The sequence below is a fragment of the Amblyomma mixtum genome, chromosome 6 (genome assembly GCF_055824585.1).
Source record: "Amblyomma mixtum isolate Tamu chromosome 6, ASM5582458v1, whole genome shotgun sequence".
NCBI lineage: Eukaryota > Metazoa > Arthropoda > Arachnida > Ixodida > Ixodidae > Amblyomma > Amblyomma mixtum.
This window is the reverse complement of record NC_143017.1, coordinates 64,151,590-64,163,587: the sequence shown is the minus strand read 5'-3', so window position 1 is coordinate 64,163,587 and position 11,998 is coordinate 64,151,590. Positions and strand designations below refer to the sequence as shown.

General features: G+C 43.9%; 1 protein-coding gene across 1 annotated transcript; it reads right to left on the bottom strand.

Annotated features, from left to right (window-relative positions):
- Positions 1 to 339: 339 nt before the first annotated feature.
- On the bottom strand, positions 340 to 1,920 carry LOC149339240 (uncharacterized). The gene has a single exon (XM_089550901.1). The coding sequence runs from the start codon at positions 1,918 to 1,920 to the stop codon at positions 340 to 342; it is 1,581 nt and encodes a 526-aa protein (XP_089407027.1).
- Between the last annotated feature and the right edge of the window lie 10,078 nt (positions 1,921 to 11,998).

The window sequence follows — 11,998 nt, the reverse complement described above, 5'->3', positions numbered from 1 at the left end:
GAAATGAACACGAAGTTCAACCCAAACCAACTCTAAAGTGCTAGAAAGACTAATCGGTGAAGACACAATATTATCGGCGATGGCTATTAAAACACCTCCTCCACTTCTGTGACCTCTATCAGAACGATAAACATTGTAGCGCTTCTTGCAATCAAACAGTTCCTTGCTCTCTATCTTTGCAGAGAGCCACGTTTCTGTTAGCAATACAACATCGGCATCACATGAGTCGATGACAGAGTTTAGATCTTCCCGCTTTGGTATTATGCTTCTTATGTTTGTGAAAAGAATTGAAAGCGCTGTCTTATCTCCAGTCGCCCGTCCACTGCTCCTCCCGCACCTCTATGGCGAAGCGTGTGGCGAGTCAGAAGCTGCGCGACAAGGGGCCACTAAAGATCCCGGTGGGCCAGCTAGCTCGAAAACGCTATCGTGAATAGGGTCATAGCCGTAGCATTTGTTGTTACAATACAGTTTGTTATACCTCAGCTTATACTTAAAGTCAGCATCCTTCGCGAACTGCACAAGCTTCTTTCTAGCGACACGTGTCTGCAAAGAATAATCTTTACTTACAGTGACCTTTTTATCTTTAAGTTTAGCAGACTGCACTAGGATTTGTTGTTTTGTTTTGAAAGACCGGAACTTTACAACAATCGGACGATTCTTTTCGTCTGAGAACACACCAATCCTGTGTGCTCGTTCAAACATGTCATTCGTATGAACAGGATCAAAGCAGCCTGAAACAAGGTTCAGTAACTTTTCTTCCGTTTCATCCCACGTTTCGGACAAACTGTCCGGTACGCCGAAGAACAGAAGATTTTCCCTGCGCTGTCGGTCTTCCAGCTCTGCCTGTCCAAGACGTAACTTGCTATTTTCATTGACAAGCTGATCGGCTAGCTCTAGCAAAATCCGCAATTCACCGTGAGCCGCATCAGTGGCGGATGATTTAGATTCCACTGCCGACAGTCTCGCGTCAATATCGGCAATATTCCTAATCATAGATTCCTGATTTAGTTTCATTTCATTAATAGAGGCTATTAAGTGTGATTGCTCTAACTCCATTTTTGCGGTCCTTGAATTAACACCTTCTAACAGAGTCAACATGTCGTTGAGTTGTTTCTGCAGAGAATTATCAACAGCGCTGTCTTTGGACCGTGTGGCAGCTCCAGAGCCCGACCCAGGGCCGGGGTTAAGCTCAACGTCCCCCGACAACAAAAGCAGTTGACTAGAAACATCAAAGCACTGGGCGAGCAAAATCAACAGCACTCCCGGGCGTGGGAACAGCAGCAGGCACATATTGCTCGATTTCTTAGCAAACATAGAATAGTTATTACCAACCTGCATGAAGAAACGCATGCCGTGAAGCAGCCGCATGACGACGCTGCTCCCACGCCCACTGAAAGGCGCAGGCCGCTGCAGTCCGTTTTTATCCAGGTGGAAAGGTGATGTCGTGGACGATGCGAGGGACTTGTACGATGGAGCCATAGTGTAGTAGGGTTGCCAGAGCTCTCCGTTTTCCACGCTGCCAACTTGAATGTCGACAGTCACAGGCACAGCCGGAATGGCATCAGCCGATGCCACAGGTCCCGCGCTGAGTTGAAGGATTGCCGTTATCTGCATGAAGAAACGCATGCCGTGAAGCAGCCGCATGACGACGCTGCTCCCACGCCCACTGAAAGGCGCAGGCCGCTGCAGTCCGTTTTTATCCAGGTGGAAAGGTGATGTCGTGGACGATGCGAGGGACATGTACGATGGAGCCATAGTGTAGTAGGGTTGCCAGAGCTCTCCGTTTTCCACGCTGCCAACTTGAATGTCGACAGTCACAGGCACAGCCGGAATGGCATCAGCCGATGCCATAGGTCCCGCGCTGAGTTGAAGGATTGCCGTTATCTGCATGAAGAAACGCATGCCGTGAAGCAGCCGCATGACGACGCTGCTCCCACGCCCACTCACGCCCACTGTGCGAGACGCCCACGCCCACTGTGCGAGACGCGGGAGCCCAGAGGTAACTGCTATGTTGAAGTATTCGGTATGCCAAATAGGGAATAAATCCCCTTTCGATGTTCCTGCAGGCCCCTCACGAGTCGATAATGATGACCCACGAATCCTGATCGGCGGCGGCGAGCGCGATTGCCACCTCTTCCGCACGTCTAATGTGTTTTGCTTTGAACGTAGGTTCAGCCACGGCCACAACTTTTAAGCTGGTCGCCCTTTCACGTGTCCCTTAGAAATGGGCGTTCTCAGCAATCGGGCTATCAGGCTACGTTGTCTAACGTTGTCTATATGCAGGTGGGATAAAGAAGTGGGATAGAGGAGAAACAGGGCAACTATCACTATGCCTGATTAATTTTTTCAACGCGGTGTGAAAAAAGATAGAAAGTGAGCCTCGTCGTGAACTCGCCAGCTTAATCGAGGCTATTTGAGCCTTCTTGTCCAGACGTTAGGCCGGACTCCAGACAGTACATTAAGTGTGAAAAGAAATCCCGCCAGTCTGTTCCATCGACCCCAGTGGCGAGCGAGGGCATAAATTCGCGCTCGTTACCCAGACGCCAGGGACCCTCTTCTCTGAGCGAAAAATACGCCCAGACTCTGCCATTACCAGCGGACCATGCGACGTTTCAAGGGGGCGAAAGTAACTTCATGACATCGGAAGCCCGCTTTATCATCCCTCTCTCCTTTCCCTTCTTTTGGAGGCTCTGGGCAAAGGGATGACAGGAGTTAGCTGTTTCGCTGGCAGCTTGGCCGTTTATATGCCACGCCACGTTTTCTGCCACCATTTTTCTTGCCTCGTAGCTCGCCCTTTCTGCAAGTGCCCCTTTATGTTTAGGGAGAATGGCAGGAAGGAGCTGTAATTAGGGTGCGACGGGTCGGGCCCCCCAAAATCTTATAAGGAGCACAAAGTGAACTTACTTTAGGAAGACATCGCACGACGGCTCCGGTAAGATTGTAGTAGAAGGCGGCACGGCCATCTCCAATAGTCATACTGCGCAATAGAGTTCCAGAACAGGAATACCTATATATCTATATCTTTGTCGGTGTGATTTTTCATGCAATGATATTACACAGAAACCAGGCGATCAACTTATACCGAGAGAGCATAAGGCAGCGAAAGCATATACGGCAGCGAACGTAAGTAATGTTGAGCGTTATGATATCAGAAATTGTCGAGTAATCAGAAATGAGCATTGTACTATAGCCAATCTAGAGCGAATTGTTTTAAATAAATTTATCCTGTCAGATATTGATTGCAAATATTGGGAACAGGAATACTCCCACGTAACTTGATCGCTCATCTCTAGCCTGCCGCATAAAATGCCTCTTTGGGCCCATGGTCGCGTGCATTGATTGTACAGCGCGAGATTACAATCAAACTATAATCCGCGTTTTGAGGTATGCGGCGGTAGTGACAGAGAGATGTGCTCTGCATGCTTTGGCCTAGACAACATTGTGCCAGAAACACGCCACTAGAGCAATGCGCGTTGGGGCTGATAACATTTCGGTAAAAACGTGCCTCTGAAACATAGGCCACCAGCGTAGGTTAAGTCAACTGACACTGACCATGAAAAAGTTCAAGACGCGCATCACTGGCCCTCTCCGTAAACCTCAATCGGCCTTTGAAGTACCTGGCGGAGGTGTCCTCTTGCAAAAAAAACTGTGCTTTCACTCAGTATTTTGTGCTTAGCAATGCTAAACCACCAGCACTTTTTTCTCCTCGGTTTCGAGGCCCATATTCTCATTCACGTTATAGATGATAAAACGGCAGGGCTGACGCAATAGGCCGCAGAGAATTTTCTTCCTAACTCCTCTGCTCAGGAGATAAGAGCGGTAACTGCCGTGGGCATGGCCAATCCTCTCGGACCCTTTCATCAAAACTTGTTCTGGATATAGCGTATGTCGTGATGGACTGATATTCATGACACCGCGGTCACTGATGCTTTGTTGTAGATATTGGTGACATGAAAATGTGGCCGAGGTTATGTTTCCCGATAAAGGGTACACGAAGTGCTCCGATACTGCGGAACAGGTTTCGAGGCATATGACAAATGGCTTGTTTCGCTTTTGTCGGAACGCTCGACTGTGTTACGACTGTGTTCCAGACATGGAAACTCCACTGGAGTTTCGTAGTACGGAACACAAAATTCAGGAACACAAAATTCGACATTAAGATTTTTATGCAGTTATGAGGGTTTAAATCCTGTAGCATATATAATGGAATGTTTTCAGCGAAGGCTACTGTGCTCACTATGTGCCCTGACGTTCTGCTGACTTTGTTTCGGCATTTGTGGGTAATAAATTGATACCTCCTCGTCGCTGCCGCTCCTCATATGAACATCTGTACACTTCAGGCATAGCGTACCCTGTGGAGCCAAAACTGCGTAAAAGAGAACGGGTTGAGTAGTGGAGTAGCACAGAAGAGAAAAAACACAGAGTGGGCAAACGAAGGCGCGAATGAAGAGCATCGTTAAACATTAGGTACGAGTATACTGCGATTTTTTTTTTTCGGTGGGGGACCTAATGACTAGGTCAGTCGTATAATTCTGGCCAAGCCATCGCTTGATGAAAATCAAGAAGCCTGTTTTCAATGACCAGCAGCGCTTAGACCTTGGTCTATCCGTTCCGACACGCTGAAATTTGTATATGGTACCAAATGAAAACCGTGGGCTCGTTGCTTTTTGTTCGTCGCGCATGGTAAATGCTGTGAACTGCTTTACGACATCGCTCGACACCACCCTTGAGGATCGTCCTATCATGGTCTGGGCAGCTCAAACGAACTTTGTGTATGCATTCTCATCCAGGTCTATAGAGCCTGATTGTGGGTGTGTTGCCATTGGCTAGGAGCGGCGAACTGTACGATCCTCTGCTGACGTCCTCTGTGTAATACTTCTGACCAAGAGCTGCGCTAAACAAATTATACAAGCAAAATGATTGCAGGTATGGTACATTTCTATTCATGCACCGCTGTGATTATTTCTTATTTCACAACCTAAAAAGCAACGTTTTTTTTTATTGTAGGACTTTTACATAGGATCAGAAAGCATCAAACCAGGTTTACAGAAAAATAAGAAATTATGCAACAAACATAACTGGCCATCAAGACTTTCTTCTGGACATTAAAATTTCTTTAGCGCCAACAAGTGATCTACACTTGGGAGCCAGTCAGGAACATCATGAGCAACTTTGGTACCTCAACAAACCAGTGCATGCTTTCCTGAGAATACATGCTACCAGCTGCGCATTCGGGTCGCAGTAATCTGCCGCGAGCGATGCGTGAGCGCCACTTACCGGGCAGGCAGGTTAACAAAGGGGCGCCATCCTCGTTGTCTATGGATGTGTACCGGATCCCTTATACGTATGTTCAGCGGAAATGCTGTCTTGAATAATTGTTACGAAACATCTCAAAAATAAACTCCTTCCCAGCAACGTAAACAAAAATTGCTGTAGTCTGATTGCTTGCAAATAGGGCAGTGTGATACGCATCGTAGAAACTAGTCGTTGCCTCTGAAAAAGGTGCCGTACGAAAATGAAACTGTTCGCGCTTCACCAGTGCATGTTTCGAAACATTGCCCGTTAATAAACATGCACTGGTCAAGCACGAACACTTTCATTCTCGTGCGGCACCCTGTTCTATGGTAAGGTTATTGTTGGTCGTCTTGAAATAACTTCCAACGGTCGTCATACTTGGTCCACTGTTAAGGGGAATTCACCAAGGTGCAGTAAATTCTAATAAGGGAGTAGTCAAGCATTGGTATTCATCCAAACGCAGTCACTCGGCCACAGAGGACAGCTATACAGCTTTCATAGAAATTTAGTCTTCAAAAAAAAATTGGCCTAGTCCGGGATTCGAGCCCGGCCCTACCGCCTCAATGCCGCTCTACCAACTAAACTAACCGGGCAGCTAGTTGTGCCTGTTAGCTTCAATGTTGCGGAACAAACGATGAGAAGAATTTAGGACATATACTTCTGATGACACTGGCTAACATACATCATCGATGACGACGCGAGTATGTGACCTGAGGTGTGATGTTTGCTGTCGTGAACTGTACACGTAAGCTTCGAAAAAGCCTCAAAAGCGTATGCGGAGAAGCAAGTACCTAATGTCTTCCGTTGAACATCACATCCGAGTGAATAACTGCATGCGCATTGCTCATCCATCGGCGCGCCGCCGTCTCTGATCAGCGCGCGTGTGTTCAGTGAGAGCGCAGTAAGAATAACAATAATAAAACCGTCGACCCTTGTAACTGACTCTGCCGCATACGTTGCGGGTTCAAAATACGGTAAATGCTTCATGTGGGTTGTAAGCGGAAAGTAACCGATGCACGCTTCGCCCAAGTGCAGTCTATGATCCACTGGCTACGGCTTCCGGCAGCAAATGAGCTCCTAATTAGGCAACCGCACATCCGTCATCTGGGTGAACTCATTTCTCGTGAAATCGCGTGCGCTATTAGTACCAGTTTAGCTGCGTACGTAATCTGTAGGCTACAGCTTCGCCGTAGGGAACAAGCACTCGATTAAAATGCTCTGGCGTCCCGACGCTTCATGTATATCGTGCATGCGTGATGAGCCACGCTTGCTAACTTTTTGTTAAAATAGCAAATGATGGTGCAAGCATGTTGCACTTCTCAGAAAGTTTCCAGCGCTTCGAAAAAGCACATATTCCGGTTCAGGGCCCAAAAAACATGGCCGACTACTCGTTCGCACCGCTCTTCACAAAGTGACGGCGTGCATGCATGCATCGGTTCATGATCGCATACCAAAAAAAAGGGTTCGCAATTGGCAAACGCTCGAAGCTTGCACAAAGCAGAACATTCGACGGATGAAGTGAGAACGAAACCGCATCATCGACAGTGCAGCGAGCGCAACGGAGCGTGAACGCATTTGACAGCTTGCGGTTCTGAACTTCCTGCGTGCAATCGTCACACGCAGCCTGAGCGCACATAATGCGAGGCTATGTTCAGCGTTCGTTTCTGTGTGTGGCCTTTCCATCCTTCATATGTTTTGTATTGTTTTAGTCTTGAGAATCTTCAGATTTTTGGCTACGCTCATTGCGTAGATTTCGCCATATTCAACGGTGCTTACCCTTTGAAAGCGAAACCCTTTTCCACGAGAAGGCGAACTAAGCACCGCACCAGACGGAGTTGCATAAACGCACGAGATGAGGAGCAACGTGTGGGGCGCTTTTCGCAATTTTCTAGCTTATGAATGCGCTCGTTCCGTCAAAAAAGAACAGATCTGCCATCACGTGCTACTAACTTGAAAGTAGCTTTGTCGACAGCTGAGTGTGCAATCTATGTGTGCAGTCAGATTACAGGTTATGCAGGCCTACGAACCGACATGAAGTCATATAGACGAGGTTGTCAAAATTTTTAATGCAGAGCTATAAATAGCAATGAGTAAGGTAAAAAACATAGTACACTGTGCTAATGTGGTATTGTAATGTAGAGGTTGACAACATGCAGGCAGGACACAAGGTAGTGGTGGACTTTGGGACAGGTTATTGTAATAGCAGGGCGAGTTATTTTCACAGGTATCAGAATGAAGGAGGTTACGGGCGGAACACTTAACATTTAGTTATTTATTTACTTATTTATTTATTTCCGATATCTTCATAGCCCACAGGGCATTATTGAGGGGAGTGCTACACAGATATAAAATGAAACTTACAAAAGGAGATAAAGCACATATACATGCCTACAAAAAATGATACGCATGATTGCAAAAAGAAAACTAGCTGCAAGAAAATTCAACATTAAAAAAAGCGAAACAATACAATAATTAGGAATACCAACACCAAAACGAATAACTTCACAGAAACAGTCGAAAAGCGTTTCAAGTAAACACAAAGATATGTACTAGAATGTCACCATTCGTAGAAACATTGAACGAACAACTGGGTACGATGGTAGAAGGCTGTAAATAAAACAAAGTGCCCACGAAAAAAGGAACACATCTAAATACACAATATTCAAAACAAAGTTAGCCAACTGAGGCTATGGTAAACCATAATGTAATGACAACATTGTCCTGAACTCATAAACGTCCTTTGCAGCTACAATATGTGGTGGTATGCGGTTCCACTCCGATGATGTTCTTGGGATAAAGGTATTTATACAGGATGTTGTCCGGCAACGAGGAACGCCAACTTTTCGTCAGTGATCGATGAGGGATGAAACATATGTTGTTGTTGTGGTCAATGCATCTTTAAGAGTAGAGTTCATGTGTAAATTTAAAAAAAACAGACACAGACGTGACACTTTTCTGCGTAGAGCAAGAGGGGTTACCGACAAACTATTTTTAACGTTAATACTTGAAAAAAAGTGTTACTCACTTTTTCCAGCAACTATAATTTATTTCCACGCGCTACAATCAACATTATTAATTTTACTCGTATATAGCCTTCTTTCGTTAAACTTGATTCGAACATTCACAGAACAAAATGCGGTTTTCTTAGGTGAACCGTAATAGCGCGAGCTTCAATGTGGAAAAACTTGTTCGGAGAAAAATTGCAGTGGTAGAGTTGTTTTGGAGTTAAACCATAGCCTGTCAGATATAGTTAAAAAATTTGAATAGAAAGGGAACGTCGAAAGACAACAGCTCAATTTTATCACTGCTTCGTGTCGCACGTGTAGATCTTTCTTATAAGCACATCTGGTGCCTACTCTTTTTTCTTTGTATAACTAGACTGTTTTCGGCTGTGCCGGTAAACTTGACATTGTGAGACATCTAGATTTACCACAGTCTCGAGACAGAAGTGGACGCTTATTAGCTTGTCAGGTTATTGCTGTCCTTTCAGCACTTATTTGAAATATCTTAAATATCGTTGCTTGCTGTAATGGCTTGCAGTGAAGAAAGTACGGACCGCTAAAACATTGTGCTAACAGAAGCAGTATTACATTGGTAATTCTCAACAAGTGACAACTGAATCATGAAAAAATTTTATGCAGGGCAAATTTGCCGGAGATAATGCTGCGTAGCGCACATCAGTATACCATAATAAGTGGCATGATGCGTTGCATTAAGCTAAAATGACTTATGATGTTTAAAACGTCCAAAGTTATAAACAAGAGCTGAAAAAATATAAATAATGGTTTTGTAATGCCCATTTGTTGTAGTAAGATCTGCAGTTCCACAATAAACACACTTGATTCAAGAAATTATACGAACAAAAGACTTCATTCGGCACATATAAAATGTTGTGCATAGGGCGTAATACTAAGAATCCACTACAATGAAGCGCTTGTAAATTTCGGACAGCTTTACATAACGCCACCGGTGATAAACCACGATAACAGGGCTTTCCCTACAAAATTAGTTCACGAACACAGAGTTCTCATTGAGATAAAATTTTGAAGTTAAAGAAAAGGCTTTACATAAATGCTCGACAGAGCACAGAACCATGCAAATATATGCAAACAAAAATGAGAGATAGGAAGACAGCATTAGGATTTAGCCAACAAGCACGAGTAATGACTGTAGCTTAAATGAAGAACAGGGAATCGAATGAACCGGGCGCATACCCTTGAACACCGACAAGCTCTAGGCTTTTAGCGTACAGGAGAGTAGTGTAAGAAAAAGAAAGCGTAGCAGGCGATCGGAGAGGCGCATGTGGAAAGATGCGATTACAGATTTCCCCGGGACTGGTGACCTTAGCTAATGAAGAATAGCGACAATCCGTGTTCAGTGGAAGACAGCTTTGTTCTGCACTGGACGTTACTGAGACAATGGTTACAACAAATATTGATATATTATCGGAGTCTACATTTGGTAATAGAGTTAGTAGCAACGCTAGCAACTTTTTTTTGCACAGATATAAGTATCATTCATGTTAATTAAATGTATTCTTTACAGGTTATTAGGTTTTATCGTGATGGAGACCGAGACTCACGTTTTCCATTATAAAAGTGCAGGGAGGCTCTGAGAACCTCGGACACAGATTTCTGTGTGCTTACACTGTTTTTACGCAAATAAAATTACAATCATGCTCTTTTTAAAGATGTGATAGACGACATGAAGAACTCATTAGAGCTATGAATGTGCTTCGACCATTTGGTGCTCGTGGACTTATATAAGAAATTTACTGCATCACCATCTTTTTGTTTCACTCTCATTAGCTGGTGTGACTTAAAATCGGGGAGTTTCAGCATTGCAACAGATCAGAAATGCTAAAATTCAGGGGCACTTTGGCTCTCCAAAGTGCTGCAAGGCGAAAGCGTTTTCAGGCCACTGTTTGTTTTTATTTACTTTTTTATTTTTCATATTTTGTTTATTTATTGCTCGTTTTCTTAATTTTATTGTTTTTTATGTTTATTTTCACATCTTATTTTTATTTTGTTTTTATTTTGTTTATTTTCTTATTTTTATTTTTATTTTCCTTTTCTTGACTTTACACCTTTTATTTTATGTATGAAGCCCATGCATTCACTAGATGCGCCTTTATTCATGCTGGAACCTTGAGCCTTTTAAGCAGTGACGCCGAAAGGCGGACGAATCTGTCGACGCGTCTGTCGACACTCCTGCCGACGCGTCTGTCGACGCGACCGTCGACACGGCTGCCGACGCGTCTGTCGACACGGATGCCGACGCGTCTGCTAACGACAGTATGAGGCATAAAGGCTTTCGCCTTAATATTATTGAGGCGTTAGGATGCGCTAAGTATCATCTATTTGCCCTGTAAGTATATTGCAATCATATGGACTGAATTTTCTCGGAGGCAAAACTTGAGCAATACAAGCAATTAAAAAGTTAACCGCGTCACAGAAACACAATGCGAATCGCTGACAGGGCTCATTACTGTTGGTAATTTTGATTCAGCATAGTTGCCACAGACCCGGGAAGAGCACTGCTGTTATTCGTTCCGAACAAAAAAAAAAACAACACCGCGCTTCAACTAACTGTCTTTATTCTCCTTGCTCCTACTTGACGGCCTCTATTCTGCACAGAAATCCCGAGCATTTTCCGTGCACATTCTTCCAACTGCCCGCCTCCGTACATCTCTTCCGCCGTCTTTTATGAGAACTCAAAGGGATTAAAGCATCGATACCAATTTCAAAACATGGTCAACATTCTCGGACAAAAATTTTGAACACTGAAAAATTGTAAAATACTCCTATGGAAATATTGAAGGTAATGGCTTGATCTTCTCAAATATAGCAAAACCTTTCTTTTAGATTGTTTCTATCGATTGTATCGAACATTTAAAACTGCCAAAGAAAACCAATGCGGAATGGTTGTTACAATAGCAAAAACAATAATAGAACAAAAAATGCAAGACTATCGTTGCGTGATTTGAAAATAAGTTGATTGTCATAATGCAATCTTACATTGTATGAAAAATTGCGTTCATAGACTGTTTCGCGCTCGAAATGCTTTTGTTAGAATTGTTGGGTATGAACACGTGTCTACACGGAAAAGCTAAACGCAATAAAATCACTTTTCATGAAATCATGAGTGTACTTTAGGGCCTTCATACCGCTACGCTCGCACCTTTGCGTCTCCTCTTCATAGTTGCAGCTTCGAGTCCGTACTGAGGAGCTGTTCTTGATAACAATCCTATTACAAGCAAACCCCTAAAACCGCAAGGAACATCTAGAACTTTCGAATTCATACTATTTTAGACCGACATATAACGTTGACTGCATATATACGTGCTTTCGAAGGAGTACAGACTTTCCTGTGTTATCCTGAGGAGCTTGGAAGCTTTTGAGCAAAAGAAGAAAAGCACATTGAAAAGGTAGCCTTGATAGGTGAGGTGACATATATAAAATATCAATCGATATGATATGCAGTTTTGTGTCATTTTCACTCATATTTTCGCGTGTGCCTGGGGAACGTTGTGTTATTTTTTTCTTGCACCTTTGTTTGCTTTTAATCCTTCCTTCTTTTCAATTTTGTATTTATCGATTTGTCCCTGTGACGAGCGCGTACGCTGTCATGTTGAGGTGTTAATTTATTATCCTAAAAATTTGTCACATACACATTTCTTTAGAGCCTGCCTTATAGTTGTTTC